The 21,212-nt window shown below is 39.3% G+C and overlaps 2 protein-coding genes across 4 annotated transcripts; one reads left to right on the top strand and one right to left on the bottom strand.

Moving 5' to 3' along the window:
• The first annotated feature begins 550 nt into the window (after positions 1 to 550).
• On the top strand, positions 551 to 1,700 carry HSFB3 (heat shock transcription factor B3). The gene is given in 3 exon segments (XM_010281193.3): positions 551 to 950; positions 1,093 to 1,485; positions 1,487 to 1,700. Coding segments are annotated over 3 exon segments (705 nt in total). The 5' UTR covers positions 551 to 695; the 3' UTR covers positions 1,544 to 1,700.
• A 1,856-nt stretch (positions 1,701 to 3,556) lies between these two features.
• On the bottom strand, positions 3,557 to 15,925 carry LOC104613399 (protein TRAUCO-like). 3 transcript variants are annotated; one of them, XM_010281192.3, is made up of 3 exons: positions 14,609 to 15,925; positions 11,712 to 11,829; positions 3,557 to 4,126 (listed from the first exon to the last, which is right to left on the bottom strand). In XM_010281192.3, the coding sequence occupies exons 1-3, from the start codon at positions 15,681 to 15,683 to the stop codon at positions 4,120 to 4,122; spliced, it is 1,200 nt and encodes a 399-aa protein (XP_010279494.1). In that variant the 5' UTR covers positions 15,684 to 15,925; the 3' UTR covers positions 3,557 to 4,119. The 3 variants fall into 3 exon arrangements, with proteins under 3 accessions (XP_010279494.1, XP_010279493.1, XP_088748500.1); XM_010281191.3 differs by lacking the exon at positions 11,712 to 11,829 and having other exon boundaries at positions 14,609 to 15,921; XM_088892374.1 differs by lacking the exons at positions 3,557 to 4,126; positions 11,712 to 11,829 and adding an exon at positions 4,851 to 5,154 and having other exon boundaries at positions 14,609 to 15,924.
• Positions 15,926 to 21,212: the final 5,287 nt, after the last annotated feature.

Below are 21,212 nucleotides of genomic sequence, written 5' to 3'. Positions count from 1 at the left end.
GGTTTCAAATAAGCACTTATTGATGGGTCCAAAATAATTACTTATTTTCAAGCACAACCAAAGTTAGCCCTTAGTGTAGGAAGTGGGGGATGTAGACCCATGGACCCGGATTTGACTTGGCCGGCCCATTTACCCGACTCATTGATAATAAGAGATGCATCTCATGTCTATCAAACCAGACCCTTCCAAAACCAGCTGACACTGATGAACTGAAGTCTGGCCATTTGTGTTGTCCATGGAATATTTGAAGTTTGGAGATTTTCAAAGGAATTGTCAATTTATCATGTCACCAGATGTGAAATCAAACGGTTACAGTGAAGGGGGAACAAGAGTGTGCATGGCGTGTATGGTAGAGATACTACGCTATAACATAATTAATAAGAATGACCACAGAGTCTAGAAACTTTGTTCATCTGGTTCAGTGCTTCTCTCTCTCTCTATATATATAAGAATATGTGGGCCTAGTGCAGACGTTTCAACCATTTCTTCTTCGCAAGACAAAGGAGCCCTGCATTTCTCATGAACTGTGGAATCGTGTTGGGTTTCTATTGTTGGGGCTGGGAGTTCTTAACTGCCCTTCTTCTCTTCTCCTCTTTTGCAGAAACTCTTTCTCTTTCTCCTTCTTAGTACTGTTCTTTTTGAGGTTTTTGTTTCTTTGGTCAATTTGTTTTGTCTGCAACTAAAAGGAAATCACCATGTCTCAGCCAATTCCTGTGGAGCATGAGTGTGATAAGGATCTGTTAGAATATGTCAGGAAGTCCTCTCCACCACCCTTCTTGCTGAAAACTTACATGCTCGTCGAGGATCCGGCGACCGACGGCATAATTTCGTGGAACGCCGACGGGACGGCCTTCGTCGTTTGGCATCCAGCTGAGTTCGCAAGAGACCTCCTTCCAACCCTCTTCAAGCACAGCAACTTCTCGAGCTTTGTCCGACAACTCAATACTTATGTAAGCTACGCTGCAAACTCCTTGACCAACCCGCCAATATCGATGATATAGTTGCAGAGTAGATCAAAAGCAGAAGACTCTTTTGTTTTCTTCCCTGAATTAACAGAAACCATTAACAACTCACTTCTATAATTGTTTACAGGGGTTCCGGAAAGTGGTGACGAGCCGGTGGGAGTTCTACAATGGAATGTTCAGGAGGGGCCAAAGGGAGCTACTGTGTGAGATACGTCGAAAAAAAGCATGGGCAAGCAAGGTTCATCCTATTGCACCGATCCAAACTGTACCACAGGAGTCCGACGAAGAGCGAGGCTCGGCATCGACGTCTTCGTCGTCTGGTTACAGCAGCCTCTTCGATGAAAACAAGCGGCTGAAAAGGGAGAATAATATCTTAAACAGTGAACTGGTGAGAATGAAGAACAAGTGCAAGGAGCTTTTCGATTTGGTTGCTCATTACACGAGTTCGGAGAACATTGAAGAGGATGAAAGGCCCAAGCTGTTCGGAGTAAGGCTGGGGGTTCCAGTGGAGAAGAAGAGAAAAGAGAGCAGAGCTCAGTGAAAGAATCCTTGTCTTGTTGTCTCAATCCTGCAAATGAGACAATTATGCTGTAAAGATTGAAGCCGCTTGAATCAAGTGGCTCTAGACATTTTGATGATAGGCTATTGAATCTTTAGAGGCTAACTAGCTGCTACATGTATATATGCTTAAACAATTAATTTTAAAAAGAAAATTACTGTTCTCTCTTTATTATATATCTTCTGATTCTTCTCAGATGAACAAGGTTTTGGGACGCAGAAGAGAATGATTCATTATAGATGATGATGGACTGATCATCATTCCGACCTACTAACCAAACAATTGCATCAACCCAATTTGCTGATAATTTCTTGGATATATAATTTCATCTCCTTTTTTTTCCCTTTTTTACAGTTTACACTGTAAATGATGGAATGTTCAAACTGGATGAGAGAGAGAGGGGGGCATTATCTTCGTAGCCATGCATGCTCTAATCCGGCTGAGCCAGCCAAATTAGTAAAATCCACAAGATTTTTCTTTGCAAGGACTAGCTAGATAATTAGCGGTTTATGATCTTGTTATCATTATATTAGGGAAAGAATTTGTAAAGAATTGAGAAGAACCAAGATAGGATCATATCAACATGGGAGCTGACAGTAGATGTTAGAACAAATTGCAAGTTACGAAGGAAGAAATGATGAAATAATCAGACGCCAACTTTAATTTGATAGATAAATTTGAACATGACCAAAGACTAGACGATGGCAAAACAAGAGCAAGTCTATGGTCAATGAGGACCATTACAACGTGAGAATAACTGAATTTAGAAGCTGATAAGAAGAAAAAGACCGTGTTAAGCGGAACCTCAAATGGATCACATTAAATATCAATTTAGAAAAAAAAAATGTTATTATTTTAACCAATATTCAATGAATTGAATGTTTCCCCGAGATGATCGTTGGAGCCAAACAAAGAGACTAAAACATGCCGAAAGCAAAAATCATGTGAACACACTGAGAACAACACATCATCCAGCTGCACATCGGAAACATCTTCCCATGAATTTAACATATAAGTATAGACAATGTTCAGCTGCATGCCATGCTCTCAGAGTATTCGCAGCACGCCTTTTGCTTTCAGCAGATGCAGGCTTGTGAAACACCTACGGTTTAGAAAATATTTTGACATTTGCAGGAGCAAAATTGGACAAAGGGAGCCTGATTCAACTTGTGCGCTAATCATATTTGGGAAGGCCCTTGAACAGAAAACGAAACACATTCAGGCATTTAGCAATGTGATCCCCATGAGCATTAATCAACTTACAATTTCTAATGTGAGTCATGTTGCAGTAGCTGTCCGAAAGGCGATGAACATCCCATTTCAGTACATGCTTACTCCAGGCAAATAAAAAAATCCCATTACATCAATTAAGAACCAAGATGCTAGTAGCTATAACCTACGCCTACGCATATAGTAGATTATCAGTTTTCTTTTTCTTTTTCTTTTTTTGTCTAAGTTGTTGGCAACTAGCGGTTTTCGCATCTGGTTCTACTTTTCAATAAAAACTATTCATGTTTGAAAATGAAGATGAATTGAACTAGCCTAAGCCTTAGATGTTTTCCTTTGGACCAAGAGCCACAAGGACGGATGGTACTGCGAAAGTTGTTGGGAATTCGCATTTAATAGCAGACTTAGCAGTTGGTTCTTTTCATTCAAGAGTAATTATCTTATCCATGTTTGAAAATGAAGACGATGTGACCAAAGCCTTACCCATTTGATATTTCCTTGGTTCCTTCACCCCATTTAGAATGTCAATTTTTTCTGTTTCTTGAAGTCATCTTGCAATTGCAGAGGTTGTTTGAAATTTGACCAATTAATACAACATGTGATAGTCTTTTGTTTAGGTAGGTCATTAATTCTTGTGCCACCGAATTCCATAATTCTTGGGCGTGTCCAAAAATGCAGACTACTTGATTCTTATTTCATTCTTTCAACAAACACAAAAACATCTATTTCATTTTTATTGCAATTGATTCTAGTAAGAGAAACTGTGTTAGGATAGGACAAGAGGAAAGCAACTGGTAACAGAAAATACGGGGAAAGAAGTTTCACATCAATATGTGAAAATGAATTGAACAAGTTTACAAGCTAAAAGTTCATAAAAACACAATAACAAATGGCAACATTTCTGGTCTATTTGAAGTAACCCTTAACCTTCAAATGCAAATCCCTTTTCCCGGAGAAAATTTCATCATTTTACAGCAGTCTCATTTGTTCATCAGCCAATAAATAAACCAGAAAAAAGTTAAAAGAGATTAGTTGCATGAATCCATCCCCACCTTAGCATTATCCACTTGCAACAAGAACAAGAGAAAATTGGTTTTAAATTGATTTTGCTACTGTTTCTTCTCGGTGGACCCACCATTTTCAACTTTGTTGTCAAACCCATGATAAGGAACTTCAATCATGGGTCTGGGTATTGGACGGCCATCAAACTCCTGGGGAAAGAACTCAAAATCAGGGCCAAAATTAAACTTGACCACACAATTAGGTTGGTTGGGGAGTGTATACATCGAAGCAGCAGGGTAGTAGCATCCTCCGTGAAGATCATTGAAAGCAACACCTTGGCATACCCCGTTCTTAAAGAAAGATATCTCACTTCCTGTACAGCAGAAAAAGATATATTTTAAAGAAAGAACATCCAAATTAAGCCACTAAAATCAGTTAAATCCATTATTCAGCAACTTTGAGAGGACAAGTCCTAAGTAGGAATAAGTTCAACAATCCTCACCAATTATTGGGAAACTTTCTGCAAAGACCTTTCCCTGGTGTGAATGTGAAGAAAGCAGGTACCATTGCAGTGGCAGCAAGGTACCTCAGCAATATAGACCAGAAACAGGTTTTCCTCTACCCTTCTTTTGGTAGGTGAACACCCAGAGCAGATTGGTTGATCCCAATTATGCCATAAGATCAAAATCTTGTCCTTTAATGAGATGAATTCTGTTATTGGTCAAAAAAAAAATCTACTCATACCAACCAGACCAGGCTGACCCCAGCACAAGGCACTGTGACTCATAGGAACACCACATCTTGGCATTACATTTAGGGAACTTCATAAATGAAGTCAATCCCGGGTCCAAACTCAAGAAATGTTGCATGGGAATGGATGCCACAATGACCTGGCTAAAGGTGTATTGGCTAGGTTTTCCCCTACCTAGTAGAGAGAATTTCATGCATCATAGATTTCAATATAAAATATCACATTGTCCACAGTTTTTAGGTCTTAACTGAACTGCTCGCATAGCACAAAAAGGATGAACATGAACTATCCCACACCAAATGTGACCAGAAACCATAGCACTTTCTTTCATAAGGCCCACAGCAGGTTTGCACAAGATTGAAAATTGAAATTCCCTAGTGCCATGCCATACATAATTCACCTACTACTGAATCGCTAGAAAGCAAACACCACATAAAATGTCAGAAATCATTGGGCATAGAATTTTCCCACAAGTACAGAAACTGAAGGCAAAATGGTATGGAATTCATGCACAAGTGAACAATGAGGCTTCCAATAGTCATGTCTGGGAACACCATAGCTCCAAGAAAATTGCTGTTGAGTACATCTAAAAGATCTAGTATATTTGGAGCTCTAGAGAATTCTTCACGGGGAACTCTCAACCTTGGGATCTATAATAGAAAACAAGAAATTTTGATCAGATTGACTAATATTTGGTTTTATGGCATGGGGGTGGGGGGACACCCCACCAACAGAGTGAAAGAGATAATTTTGAGACAAAATGGACAGATTGCATGAGTTTGAAGAAGATGGGATGATTAGGGATGGGGATATCTATTATCAAGAGGAAACAAATGATGACTTAAGCCATTGGCAATGGCAATGCTAAAAATGGGGCAGAGGAATAAAATAAATGTTGAGAAATAGACAGAGGTAGAGTTTTATCAGCTCGTCCTCTTCCCAATCAGGCTTGAATTGGAATCTGGGCTTTACTGAAATCTTGAGAGTCGGAAATTCCCAGTGTTTCTGCTTTGCTTAGCATGTTGAATTCAGTGATCTAAGGGGGTGGTGGTTCAGATTCCAAAGTGTGGGCACTTAATCATTTTGGTGTTTATTCTTGCAAATCAGTGTTTTAAAAGCACAAGGCGCAAAAAAGTTGCAAGGGCCAACTTGCACCCGAGGTGAGAGGCGCAAGGCAAGGCGCACGCCTTTTTGAAGCAAGGCGCAAAAACACCAAAAAAAAACTTGCTAAAAAAATCAAAAAATGCAAAAATAAATAAAAAAATAGTAAACATAATATTAATAAGAAATACAAACTTAATTTTTAAAATTAATGGTTTTAAAAAACCTATTATCTAAAATTAAAATACATAAACATAACATGTAAAGCATATTTAAATGAAAATTTAAAAATAAAATCAAACATATAAAACATTTTCAAGCATGTAAAGCCCACAATCCCTCTTTTCTTCAATTGCATTACTTCAAGTAGCTAATGTGATGTAAAACATATTACATTCCTAATTCTATGAGTTGCCTTTGTGCCACGCCTCTCGAGGTAAGCCCAAACAAGATGTTAGGGTCTTAAATTCTTTTTTCTCACACAAAAATAATGATTTTATAATTTTATTTGCCTTTTAAGAAGATATTTTATTAAGATGAATGAATGAACAACATTAGCAAATAGGGGAGATGCACTAGGTTCAAAAAAAACCCAGCCCAGCTGCTAGGTTCAAAAAAAGGCGAAAAAGCATACAATTTTCAAAAGGCGCCCGCCTAGGCCAAGGCATAAGGCGCATCAGGCACACCTAGGACCTGGGTGAGGCACCTACCATAAAATGTGCCTCGCTTGTGTGCCTAGGCATGCCTTTTAAATCACTGTTGCAAATCCTTTTTAAACTCTCTTGTTGCTACCTCCCAGCCTCAATCTTTCCATGTTATGGAAGTGTGGTCCCGGCCTATTCCTCCAATGGTCAATGCTCTCTGTTGGGAAGCGTTCCACGGTTCTATTAATACATGTGATCTGCTCCAAAGAAAGAGACCAAACTGGTGCTTGTCCCCTAACTGGTGCTCCTTATGTAAGTTGCATGGTGAGACTGCTTTTCATCTTCTAATCTCCTGTCCTTTTTCTATCTCTATTTGGGAGTTTTTTTTTTGTCTCTTTTTTGTTGCAGGTGGCTCTCTCCTGATAGTTTGGAAGGATTATTTAACTCTAATCTATTTAGTTGCTCTAAAAGAAGAGGCAGGATTTTGGGGAGATGCACTAGAGCAGCAGTGATATGGACAATTTTGGAAGAAAGGAACTTAAGAATCTTTGAAGACAAACACATTGGGTGAAAACCTTAAGGCTTTTTGCAGTCTTTAAAGTTGAAAAATTTTTAGCTCATGGGGATCAATTGCTCACTCATCATCTAGAAGACAAAAAACAACTGAGGTTTGGTCACCTCCATGTGCTGGATGGAAGAAATTAAATTTTGATGGCAGCTGCATGGACAATCCTGAACCTTCGGGTATTGGTGGGGTCATCAAGGAGGAAAATGGAAATATTGTCGCTATGTTTTTGGGATCTATTCAGCATGGAGATGTGGTGAAATCAGAACTGTTGGCAGCTGTATATGGGGTGGAGAAAGGTAAAGAATTAGGGATCGACAAATTAATTATTGAAGATGATTCCAAATATGTTGTGGACTGGCTGAAAAGGGGGGAAGAAGTAATATGGCAGTTAAAGAATGAATTCAGACGTTTCAAGCAGGTTTCTAAGGAATAAGGATATGATAATCCAAGTGAAGTGGATTAGAAGATCTGCAAATAGTGTGGCAGATGGGGCTAGCTAAACGTGGAATTCAGAGACAGTCCATGTTTTGGGCTGTTTTGTAAATATTGAAAGTGGCTTTGGGCTTAATCTTTGCCACAACTCCTTTTGTACTCCTTTTTATAATTAATAATAAATTTTTCTTGTGTTGCTGATCAAAAAAAAAAAAAAAAAAAAAAACGACAGAGGTAGAGAATGCAGGAGAGGTGAAATGTGTGTGTGTGTGTGTGAGCACGTGTGCATCAGGGTGGGGGGTCATTGGTGGATTGAGCAAGAAATATGAGTATCTAAACAACACACAGGGAGTTAGGATAAAACATGTCTAATCCTAAACATGACTTTGCCTGTTTTGGGTTCTTTTCTTGGATAAAAATGTATTTGGCTACTGTGTAGTGATAAATTTGCAATTACAGAGTCGTCCACAAATATCTACAACTATTCAATGAGTTCAATTGGCTCCTCTATACAGAATTAGATAAGAAATGTGTACCCTTGACTAGGTACAAAGATAACCTAATAAAGCTAATTTCTAGAATCATCTCTTCTAAAACTCTCAGCTAGGAAATAGATAATGATAGTTCTAGACCCAAAGTCATTATTGTTCTTGAAAAACTCTTCTAATCCATGATGGACCTGGGTTGCTAAGGATGAATCAAGAAAAATATAGCACAATGGATGGAAACTGTGTCCTTGTACTGAACTTTTATCTAATGGAGCTTTGCATTCACACATCAATATGTACATAAACATGAGTGCCGATCATCTTATCTGGCCCTATAGCAGGACCTAAGATACCTATGATTATAAAACTACTTAATAGAAGACTAAATGTTTCATGACTGAACAAATTTCATTTGGTAAGCAACAATCAATAATATAGAATCTATTTTAGACATCGCCATAAAAACTTAATAAAGTGGAAGAAGAAAACGTGTCCAAACCTTGTCACATGCCCTTTATCTTAGCTGAGTTTCTCAGACATTACAAGGTTTCTTTATTATTTAAGAAGAAAGGAAAGCAATGAGAAGGTTATCAACATTAATAGTGATCTCTTCGGCCTTCACAGCCCCTGGAAAGGGACTTTCTATGGGATGGGGGAGGCAAGAAAAGAAATCACTTGGTGAAGTGGGAAGAAGTCTGCAAATCAAAGAAGGGAGGATTGGGGCTAGGTCATATTCTAGAAAGAAATTATGCTCTCCTAGGGAAGTGGCTGTGGAGATTCCCTTTGGAACAATCTTCTCTTTGGGCTACTGTTATCAGATGCAAGTATGGAAGGAGCAGGAATGGATGGGACTCCGATCAGGTCTCTTCTCGTTTCTCTCTTCGCAGCCCCTGGAAAGGTATCTCTTCCCTCCTTGATCTGTTTTCTCCTTTTTTACGTTTTAGACTAGACAGTGGCTCTAGTATCAAGTTCTGGACTGATCTGTGGTTGGGCCAGCAACCTCTCTGCTTTTCTTACCCTCTCCTTTTTAGTCTTACCCGTGAAAAACAGGCCTCTGGCTCTTCAGTTATCTTCAGAGGAGACAATGGTCTCTCTTTTAATTTTAACTTCCGGAGAGCCTTGACAGATTCCGAAACTCAAGATATCTCTTCCTTGCTGTCCTCTCTTTTAGTTGTCTTCCCCTCCCATTTGACTCAGGACAAAAGAATCTGGGAGCCTTCTCCGGATGGCTTGTTCTCCACTAAATCCTTCTACAGTGTGTTGACTTCTGGGACTACTAACCCCCTTCCCCGCATAGAAAGATTTGGCTTTCTGCTGTTCCCCCAAGAGTGTGCTTCTTTGTTTGGGAGGCTTATTCTAGCAGCATTAATACTTGTGGTATGATCCTAAGAAAGAGAAAAGGAAACCTTTATATTGCTCCTCATATCTGTGTTATGTGCATGAAAGATGGGAAGTCATGTGGTCACCTCCATATAAATTGTGAAGTAGCCAGAAGCCAAGGGCGGAGCTAGGGGGGACCCAGGGGAGCCATGGCCCCCCTATGGTCCAGAATTCTTCACTTGGAATAGAGTTTTCCATGTAAAATCCCCCCTCCCAAACTCCCCACCCCAATGGTTGCCCCCCCCCATGGGTCCATTCATACTTATTCCCCCCCACCTCCCCCTTTCCACTTTAGGTTTTGGCCCACCTCATAAAAAATTTCTGGCTCCGCCCCTGCCAGAAGCCTGTGGCAATTCTTTTGGACACCTTCTATAGAGATAGTTTTCACTGGACCAATTCTGTGTCTGACCTTCTCTTACAATGGCCTGGATGTACCTCAAGTAAAAGAGGTGCTCTCTACGGAAAGGTGATCATCCATGCAGTTTGCTGGTGTATTTGGGAGGAATGCAACAAAAGAATTTTTGAAGATAAGTATTCTCCCCTGGATGAGCTAAAAGGAAGGGTGCTTTTTCGAATTAACTTTTGGATGAAGGTGTCCAGTATGTTCAGAGGCATCTCAATGGGAGACCTAGAAAGAAACTTGGGGCTGATTCTGAGTTCTTCAAGTTTAGAAAGAGTTCTCACTTTTCCTGTGACCCCCAGACCTACAGACTTCATCCTCCAGTTTGATGGCAGCTGCTATAGTAGACTTAATCACAGAGGTCAGGCTGGTAATAGGTGGTAGAATTTTCACGTCTCTAGGCACTCAAGTTTGGGCCTACAGTGGTCCCATTGGAGAGGCTGGAGCTGTTGAAGCTGAGGTACAGGCCTTGCTGACGGGGCTGAGATGTGTAAAATCCTTGAACATCTCTTCGGTGTGTTGAAAGCTGATTCAAAGGTGGTCATAAGTTGGATGCTAAATCAGCAGGAGGGGCCTTGGAGATTCTCTCATCAGATCAATGAAATCAGGGCTATTCAATCTCAGATCCACTGTGTCTTCAGGTGGATTCCAAGGAATTTGAACTCAGTAGCAGATGCTCATGCGAAATCTGGGGTGGGCAGGGACTTTTTGTACAGCAATATAGAGATTCCTCTTTAATGGGTTGGGAAGGTTCTTTGTTTCGTTTTTTGTTTTGCTTCTGATTGATCATTCTCATATACATCTTGTATATCCTTTCCTCTTTTAATGAAAGTTTCCTTTTTCTCAAAAAAAATAAAACATTAATACTGAGCTCTTGCATAAAGAACAGAATGGTATAGGATCATTTAGATTCCACCAATCCAAAAATTGTTGTGGAGAGTCTTCTAACAAGGGAGCTGCAAGGAAAGGTTCTTTAAGACACTTGAGGGAAGAGATTAGATCTGATCATGCACTTGCCAAGGATTCTAAATAATTTTGGAGCCAACTGACTTGGTCAATGAAATACAGTGTCTAAGCCTTCAACCAACAAAGGAACATCCCTCATCCAACCAACATATGGGAATCACACTCAAGACCTCAACCACAATCCTTGTGAAGCCCAAAGAGAAGAAAACCTGAGTCAAAGTCCTTGACAAAGGCCAATATCCCAACAATATCCTCTTATAGCTTTTATAATAAATGTCAAAAGAATAAAGAATATAAGGTCATTGAAATGATTGCAGTTCTGGAATGAAAGTAAAGGCAAAATCACAAGCATTGGAGGTAATTCCCATCTCCAAAGGAAGTAGGTACTTAGTTAATAAGGGAACAAACTCAATCTAGATAGTGTAGGGTTCTCCAAAGGACTAATAAAAAAGATTTTCACTCTATTACAATAAGGAACCCTCTTCTGAAGCCAGGTCAAACTTATGCTAATTTTGACCATGCAAAACTTTAACTCCTGTTAAAATTAATAATCTTTACCGTCAGAGACAAGAAGGTAAGATTCATGGGAAGATTGAATATGAAAAGACCATCTGGTTGGGTTAGTCTTCAATGAAGACTGGTTGTGACTTTTTTGGGTCCTTCTGTGCTATTTTTGTACTGTTTTTTGTACCTGTAACTGGCTTCTTTGATTTTTAATAGAAGCCATTTTACTGACGAAAAAGAAAAAGTTTCATAGGGTTTTGTGACTTCTGTCATTGATAGAGCTGAGAAGGATCCAAGGCCAAGGTAGTTGTAACAACAAAGTTTTTGTTAACAGCTAAGAACAAGCATTGACCTTCCAAACACCCTATTTCACCGTTGCAGTGGGCCTTAACACCTGTACCTATGACAAAGATCATCATGGAATATAATAATCTCTTTAAGATGTTCAGTAAAAATAATACACGTGACACCTACACTTCCATCTTTTTAACTCTTGCAGGCCCCTCTGGAAACCAAAGTACAAAGATAAATCCAAAACAAATAAGGAAAGCAACTCGATATAGTGTTTCCCTCATGATTATAAATGAAAAAGAACCTATGGAAATGCTGAAACAGGGCAGTCTAACTCTAACCCAACAAAATGCCCTTTGAGAACCTTATTCTTTCTCATCTATCCACATCATATTTGATGTAACAAGAAAAAGTAGGGCCAAAAGGCCATTACCCGATATTGGTCCCAGATATCTGGGGTCTTGGAGAGGTAGACTGGAAAAGGCAGGGGCAGATCATAATGTTTCCAAGCAACAGGATATCATTTCCAAAGCCACTAATTTCTTTCTGCACTGTTTCAAATCCAAATACCAGAATGTTAAATATCAAAGGGTCAATCCAAAAGGGAAAATTATGCAGCCTTGGAGTAAGATACGCAGATAAGCAATTTTGGAACGGGGAGAAGCTTATGGGGCTGACATGGTTCCAATGGGAAACCCAGATAGTACCTTTCAACTGAGTTATCTAGATTGTTAAAATTTATAGAGACTAATTTATCAAATAGAGTTGTAGGGAAGTTCCGTTGTACTTGGGCTAAGTCCTGTATGGGTTATTATCATGCTATTTGTATTTAAAATGGAGTGCAACATGTTTTTTCATTTCATTAATTTATTTGATAATTTTATTACTTCATTAATTTAATAGTCAAAAAGTCAAAAGAAGTTACTCTCCTATGAAGTAAATCTTTCTTTCTTTTTCTTGATATGCTCATATCAAGTAAATCTTTAAGGAAGAAATAAAGTATTGAGTCCATGATAAAGGCAGTCACTTATTCTCAAGTAATTTCTAAATAAATGGCAAGCATCAAGAAAGTTACTCGCTAACTGCTAAGTAACCTCTAAGTAGGTTAAAAGTGTTAAGAAAACTGCTCAATTGATAAGTAATGTCTAAATAAGTAACAAAAACTTAGGAAGTTACATGCACATTAACTCCCTATATAATCAGGACAAGAATATGTCTTGATGATGACAACAATGATAATGACATGCACATTAACTCCAAAATGTAAATAAGAGATGCATTATAGTCATTTGGGAAGATGAATAAGAAATAAGATGAAAGTTTAGTTGCAGCTTATTCTTCTTGTCCAGGTTGATATAGTTCCTTATTCTGTCTTTTTTTTTCTCTCTTCTTTTTTCTATTGCCGCTGCTCTGATTTTTCACTCACATTCTGTTACAATCCAGCAGCTTAGTTTAGGTACTTCATCATCATCATCCATACCTTATCCCAACTATATGGGGCCGGCTACATGATCTTTTTAACCCTGATGCCAACACAAAACAGCCTACAACTGATCAAAAGAAATAACTCAAAACAACCTATGATGCCTTTAAGATTGTGAATCATCTAGTAACCATCACAGGAAAAAAAGATCGGTATTATTAGCAAACTGCAGATGGGAAATTTCTAACTTTTTACCCCATCCAGCTATACCCTAAAGCCTCAACCCAAATTTCTGTTTTACTAATCTTTTCTTTCTTGATTGGTCCTTGAAACTGTTATTGATGATGAAATGTAAATATTGCAATATATGATACAAATTTCAAACCCTTGGACTGCATACTGCAGATCCTCCTATGTACTCTTAATTCTCTACTCTAGAAGTGTTGTATCCAAGTATATCCCTTCCCTCGAAGCCACATACCTTATCCACAAGTCTGCCAGACCATTTGTTGATCTTCTAATCCAACAAAACAGAAGGTTCAGGAATGCCATCAGTTATCTAACCTCTCTTAAGGTGTACTAGTACTTCTATGGACCTCCTCTATTTCCTTCCATTCATCCTTTAACAACATCTAAATCTCCTTCAATTTCCAATTATCACAATCAAGAGTTCTTGCTTTTTTTTATTTTTTTGATCAGTAGAGTTCTTGCTATTTTTAGGCCTAGCAGCAAAGAAAAGAGCTCAGCTGTAATGGAATCCCCCCATCCTGTTGGGCCAGAGTAGACATACAAAATTGCACCATCATGATCTCTAACAATTCATATACTTGATTCGCAAGGGTTGCCCTTTCAGTCAGAATATCCTTCACTTTGAAAGAGGATGCTACTGCTAACCAATCTCCTACAATGTCAACCATGGTGAAGAACTTGAATTCCACCAAGGTACTTACCCAGTGTGCAACTCTTATGGAGATTAGGTCAATTACAGCTCTGCCTTTATATTGTTTATCTGAAAAATCCTTGCAATTCTTTCTTCGCAAATAGTCCTTACTCTATCCCTCTTCGTTGGAGGTGTGCACCAGTTTGCATCAAAACTGTTCAATATCCTATGGTGATATTTAACCAAATCCTAAACAAGGCAAAAAAGGTGCTTTTAAATCCTTGAAAAAAAAAAGATATTAACAGGTGTTGAATGGTTTCTCCATAAGAATTGCAAGCAGTAAAAGAGCCCAACTTGGCCTCTTGCATTGAATTGAAGCATATCACGGGTGTTGATTTTCTTATGCATCACTCCCTAACTAAAAGCCTTAATTTTCAGTGGAGTAGGGCCCAACTTCTTTGTTACTCATTTATCTGCCCAAAACATCCTAGTTGCCCTGCACCTTGATAAGTATTAAGTATAACTAGTTAACTAGTGTGGCAACTTCCATAAGATAACATGTTTCCTGCATCAGTCTCCCAAACTGTTCATTGCATCTATTAAAATGACATGATCCGTTGGCAACTTTCTCCAGAAGGATGCTTTCTGATAAATTCCAAATGACAGAGCAGTGCTTTCTACCATATAGTCAATCACCAGTTGCTGTTCAGAGTTGCTTTGGACACACAAATATGGATTAAACCTTTTTCTCTCCTTTTCATCCATTCATCAGTTGCAATTTTGAAATATCTATTTCCTCATGACAACCTGGCCCTACTCCTCCCCTCTAAAATAAGCAAAGAAAACACAAAGGGATTCTAAATTCTAAATCTACATTTAGAATAACATAAATGGATCCCCCAAGTTCATCATTATTTCAGGTCATATCATAAGACAAAGACAACAACAAACGTTACACAAATAACAAATAGTTGAGAACAGAAACACCCACATTATAGAAAAGGCATATATATTCACTGGCACGCACCTGGTACAACTTTGGGCGGATCCTCCTTCCCATCAGGAGTATATGCATACCTTTGCCCCTTATACCAGACCAATTGCGGTGGCTTTGGTGCATATAAACTCCCTTCTGGCAAATTAATATAGAAACCAATAACATCACCTTCAATATACCCCTCTTCTCCATACTTCTCCCTCAGGGCCTTGTGTATCTTACTCCCATCGATATCTCTATAACCAAAACTGTTCCCATCATACCCCACTGGTGCCTGCAAATCCCCCTTCTCTGTCGACCACCCGAGCCTCGTGTGCCCTGTTTCGCCAAGCTTTACAACCTTAATTTCGAAATACCACGCCCCCTCCACAACCCCCCTAGTTGCCCTAACCATCCGGTATCCTTTGGTGCTCCCCGCAGATAACCTATCATCACTTAGTTCAACTTTCTCTGCCTTGTAAACCTTGGAAAGACAAATTTTCATTTCAGGGGTATCGTCATTCTTGTCAGGGAACCGGGCAATTGGTGTTATTAGAACAGTGTCTTCATTAGCAACATTATGGGCATTGGTTTTGCTCTTCTTTTTCGACTTCCGTGTCGATTTCGTCCAAACATTGTTGTTTTTCTTCTTCGGCTTCTTCACCGCCGTCGTTGGTGCAGCAGCCGTTGGCTGGGCAGGTGGCGTTGCTTTTGGTGCTGCTTGTTCCGGTGGCATTGTTTCGGGAGCTGGAGAATTCAAGGAAGAGAGGGGTTTTTGTTTCTTCGTTGGGGGATTCTCGTCTTCGTCTGAAGCTGCAGTGCGCTTTGGTGATTGTTGTTCTGGTTCTTGCCCTTGGGGATGTTTTTGTCGGGGTTCTTCATTTTCGTTGTCACCGTCAGAGATTTCATCTTCGGAGAGCTCTTCGGAGTTGTCATGTAATTCTTTTACGCCGTTTTCCTTGTTATCTTCAGGAGGAGAAGTGGTAGTGGCGGTGGCGTCGTCGCCGGTGGTAGTGATGGTGGCTGGAGCAATGGCCTCTTGGTCTTGATCGATATTTCCGTTATTGTTCCAATCATCGTCATCGTCGTCGTCGTCGTCTCTGTAAGTGGCTCTCAAGCTTTCCATAATAAAGGCGATAGAGGATGAGAAGAGCGACGGTGAAGGACTAGGAGGGGTTTGTTAACTCTTAGGGTTTATGATCCAAAAATGCCATTAAAGTTCGTTCCTTTTTTTAGTTCTCAGGGTTGGGGTTCCTATCCTGCCTCTCCACCCCTCCAGCAGGGAGGAATGCGAGGAAGACGATACCAAAAGGGACTCGACACTCGAGCAATGCGCAGTGGGCTGGGATGCTTTCGTATGGACTCTGACTTGTCAAATGGACTTTTACCTATTGTCTCAAATGGGCTTGACCATAAATAAAGTAGACAATGGGTGGGCTAACTCTTGGGCTGATGAAGAAACATGGGCTTGGATCAGTTTGAGTAGATATATGATGGCAGTGGAGGATGGGGAGGGTGAAGGGAGGGAGATCCAGCCCCGGTCCCAAATCAATTGAAACTAGTAGGAACTACATTCATTGGTTATATCAGTGGTTATATAATGGGATATCACTTAAAATCATAAAATTTGAGAGAGAATAAAAATATGCAGGGGTGTCAACGAACCAGGTTTGGGTTGGACCCATTTAAATCAAAACCAATCTGAAGGGGTTGGACGGTCCAATACATACTAAATTGGACCAGTCTAGACTTAATGGTCCTATGTATTTATTGGTTAGATTGGACCTGATCCATTTGTAATGAATTTATATTGGACTAGGTTGGATTGAACCAATATCTGGTCAATTGATAGAAAATAAGAGTAGGGATTTCAACGGATCAGGTTTGGTTGGACCCAATTTGAACAGGTTGGATGGTCCAATAAAACATATTGAATTGGATCAGCCCAGTCCAAGATATTTCTGATTGGATTGGACCTGATCCATCTGTAATGAACTCATATTGGATTGGGTCGGCTTAAACCAATATCTAACCCATTAATAGCCCTACAAATAAGTTCAGTGCAAAACCTTGTGTATGGTATAAGATCATATACATTGTGATGAATCAATTTTTTTTTTTGAAGTATCAATTTTTTGTGCTAAGTACCTCGTCATTTGGTCTGATCTGGGGGCAGATTAGGTGCCGAGTTAACTGGGCCAAGCTAGGCAGGTTAGGTGCCAAACTGACTAGGTTGAGCTAGGCAGGTTAGGTGACGAGCTGACTGGGCCGAGCTGCCTATAGGTGCCGAGCTGGCCAAAGTGTCGAGCTGTCTATTAGTTTCCGAGCTTACCAGAGTGTCGAGCTGGCTGGTGGCGAGCTGGATTGATTGTTGAGCTTCATAGTTCTTTAGGGACCTGCGAGGAACCAATGTTAGAGGACCCGGGGTGGTTAACCCGGTGATGTCGCTTCGATGCTTAAGTCAATACTCTCATAGTAGACTACGAGCTAAAAATCACAAAGTATGAGAGCTAGAATGTGCTTACTCCCCCCCCCCTATGCCATTAGGGTTGGTGCCTTTATGTAGGCGTTGTTTGGCGTGGGCTTCACACACCGCATCCGAGATTTCATAGAGGTCGCCTAAGTGTTCCGAGATTCCCGAAGGCAACTGCCATGCACATTGACCACCCTCCGGATCGTTCGGCACGTGGGCCAATTTCCAAGGATCGTGGGAGTGTTAGGATATGCATACCGAATTTGTCGGCAAGCACGTCTCGCAGGTCGCCAGGTTGCGCCAGGGACAGGCTGCCAGGTGGGACACCATCAACTTGGCTAAGGCAAATTATTGCCAAAATAGTTCCAGATGTCATCTATTTGTTCCGAGGTACCATATGTCACAATATCATTGGATGGCCAAATTCGCCCTCATCACATTGTGCATTTTTTAATACAAGATAAGAAATCAAATAGACTGATCTAAATCAGTGGTTATTACGTTAGAGGCTCAGTTTAAGGGTGCAAAATCATTATAACACTTTTTACTCATGAGATCCAACATTTTTTTTATAAAAATAAGATGGTATTATATAAAATGGGGGACAGCACGTCCACAAATCACAAAAACAAAAAAACGTGAAAGACCATTAACGATTGGAGGCGTCGAGTCCGCATTACTGAAAGCTACATGAATCATCCAATCCGGTGCTTGGTTAGCTTCATGATAAACATGTATTGCTAACCTGGTCCAAAGTGCCTCATTTTATCGGGTCCATGTTTCTGATGAAATGTAATTTTATTTATGAAATTAAATGCTATTTTCTTCATTTTATCCATTATTTCCATCTTTGATTTTCTTTAAATAAAAATTGGAGAAAGAGACGCCTCATGACTACTGATTATTATTTAGTGGCTGAGAAGGAGGGGGATAATACAGTACTCATCAAATGAGAAAGGGGAAAATGTAGAAAAATGAAGGGGGGGACACTATTTAGTGGCTTTCCAAAAGAAAATTACTTATGAATTATATACATGCATGTATATTCTCAAATAACATGCCCTGGCCTTTTTTTGTTTGCCAAGTGCAGTGTTGTAAAATCTCATACTAGAAAATATAGGTTTAAAAATACAAAATATAAGACTCTGCATTCTATATATTTGTATTTGCACTCCTTTCAAATGGAGTATACAAATATATAGAGCGCAAAACCTTGTATTTTGTATATATTTGTACAGTATAAATTTGTTCTTGTACTCTTTCCAAACTGAAAAGATAAATACATAAAGCCAACAGTAACATCTTGTTGTTGCCCCTTGGAAAGGTGCATGATAGCCCTAGTCAATTGGAAACATGCATGATAGCTTCCTTAGGGTAGCATTATTGGATATAGGGCACTGAGTGCATGATAGCTCTAGTCAATTGGAAACATGCATGATAGCTTCCTTAGGGTAGCATTATTGGATATAGGGCACTGGCTTTGAAAATACATAAGGGGCCAATATGATGTATTATCATATTATGTTTTATTGTGGAAATTCAGCTCTTGTTTAAAAACAATTGGATTTAGGGCTAATAAATTTTGTCTCCTTTTGTCATGGTTCATGTAGGGGTGCAACTTGGGTGGACCTAGCCTGAGCCCGAACCGGCCTAACCCAGAATTTTACATACATTGGGCTTGGATTTTCGGTTCTCAGGCTGGGCTTGGGCCCAAGAAATCGGGCTTTTCTATTTTTCGGGCTGGACTCAGGCCTATCTCGAACCCGGCCCAATTATATACATTTATACATATATGTGTATATATGTAAATGTTGCATATATATTTACATATATATACATACATATTTGTATATATAACATTTGTATAGATATTTTGCATGCATATTTACATACATACATACATAAATATTTGTATATATATTTGCTTAAATATATTTATATATGTGTAATTTTAGAATGGGTTCATTGACCAACCCAAGTCCGCCTAGGCCCGGGCCCAACCCAGAATTTTACATTGGTTGGGCTTGGATTTTCTGTCCTCATGCTAGGCTCGGGTCCAAGAAATTAGGCTTTACTGTTTTTCGAGTTAGGGTCGGGCCTAGCCCTTAGGTAGCCCAAAGCCAGCCCGAGCTCGGCCCAATTATATACAATTATACATATATGTGTATATATGTAAATGTTGCATACATATTTACATATATATAACATTTGTATAGATATTTTCCATACATATTTACATACATACATAAATATTTGTATATATATTTGCATAAATACATTTATATATGTATAATTTTAGAGTGAGTTCATTGACCAACCCGAGTCTGGCTTGGGCCCGGGCCCAACCTGGAATTTTACACAGGTTGGGCTTGGATGTTCGGTCTTCAAGCTAGGCTCGGGCCCAAGAAATCGGGCTTTTCTATTTTTCGGGTTGGGCTCGGGCCTAGCCCTTAGGTAGCCCGAACCCAGCCCGAGCCCGGCCCAATTATATACATTTATACATATATGTGTATATATGTAAATGTTGCATACATATTTGTATATATAACATTTGTATAGATATTTTGCATACATATTTATATACATATATACATAAATATTTGTATATATATTTATATAAATACATTTATATATGTATAATTTTAGAATGGGTTCATTGACCAACCTGAGTCTGGCCCGAACCCAACCCAAGTGCATCAAGTTATAAGGCGGGCTGGGAAAATCGGGCTTGACCTCGAGCTCAATCCAGGTTTGGGCCACAAGCCCAAATTTTAGGGTCGGGCCTGGGTTGACAATAAACTCGGCCCAACCCGCCCGACTTGCACCCCTAGATCCATGCCAAGGCTAAAAACACCTTCAGTTGGTAAGCAAGGGAGGTTTAGTCTATGTTTGGTTTGAAGGAAAAAATAAGGAAAGGAATGGAAAGATAAGGAAACCTATACAAGCTTTGTAAAGCTTACCTTTCCCTACTTTTTCCTTCAAACCAAAGAAAGTTTTAATGACTGTAGCATATGATTTCTTTCGCATCAACCCCATTGGTTAGGTTCTACTAAAATGACATCCTGAATCAGATTATATCAAATTTTGATTGTGTCAATGTATTTGGTGTCCTCTATTTGAAAGATGAACAAATAAGTGGAAGACTAATTTGAGAGAGTTTCCTCTTCCAACCCCCTCCCCCCCCCCCCCCCCAAAAAAAAAGGTCCTATTACAGTTTAGGAAGGGGAGTGTAAGAGAAGACCACTTTGTGATAAAGTGTCATAGTTTGGTGTTTTGGCTAATCTCTATTTGTAGGAACTTAATTAGGCTTTTCTTATGATTCTTCACTAAGACTATGTACATGCATACCCTAACTCTCCATTTTTATGGCATTGGTTATTTGTTTCTAATTTCTGTCTTCCTAATTCACTTTCATACAAGACCTCTACCACTAATTGAATTTTTGCCTTCATTTATTCATTGTCTTAATTTGACTTGTATTTATCTTAAGGAGTTAGAGACTTAGAGGAGTAGAGAGTTTTAGTTCTTCAATTTGCTCATGGTATGTCGTGCTAACTTTAACTCTTTCAACCAATCAACTAAACTCATAGTGCAGGAGTTAATCTTGCCTAACCATGAATAGAATCAAATGAAGGCTACACAAAGACACAAAGAGGTATTTCTCCCAAGTTCCTGGTGAAGGTGTTAATGAATCCCAAGTCTCCGCTACAACCAGCCAAAGGCCTTACACAAAAAGAGTCAAATGCTACCTACAATTAGGGTTAAATTGTCTCCTAGGTTCCTTTTAGTTCCATAAGATCTATCAAGTATCAACTCCTATCTATGCAACCAAATTGATAAAGCCATCCAAATCTCTTTGACCAAACTACTAGCTAATATTACTTATCCATGTTGTGCGTTCAAATTTGTAATTTAAATTTTTGTTTGTATTTCAAATTCATTGTAATGTTATACAAATCAATATACACACAACCTCACTCACCAAACATCTTGGTGACATTCACTCAAACATGTCTCTCTTCTCTCTTCCTACTTTCAAGCTTCCTCTATCCCATTTGGACCAACTTTGTGCCAATTATTACTATCAAACTAGATGACCTCAAGTATCTTGTATGGAGGTCCCCATCAATGGACGAAATCTCATGGGTTATTTTGATGGTTCATATTCTTAACTTCCACAAT

This window comes from Nelumbo nucifera, chromosome 7, assembly GCF_055504915.1.
Source record: "Nelumbo nucifera cultivar China Antique chromosome 7, China Antique-T2T, whole genome shotgun sequence".
Taxonomy (NCBI): domain Eukaryota; kingdom Viridiplantae; phylum Streptophyta; class Magnoliopsida; order Proteales; family Nelumbonaceae; genus Nelumbo; species Nelumbo nucifera.
The sequence above is the reverse complement of the archived record's forward strand: the minus strand, read 5'-3'. Positions and strand labels throughout refer to the sequence as shown.

Coding starts and splice junctions, on each gene's coding strand:
- LOC104613399 (XM_010281191.3), bottom strand. CDS start 15,683: ATGGAAAGCTTGAGAGCCACTTACAGAGACGACGACGACGACGATGAC. Junction 4,127..14,608: donor TCCGCCCAAAGTTGTACCAG/GTGCGTGCCAGT, acceptor TCTGCTGTACAG/GAAGTGAGATATCTTTCTTT.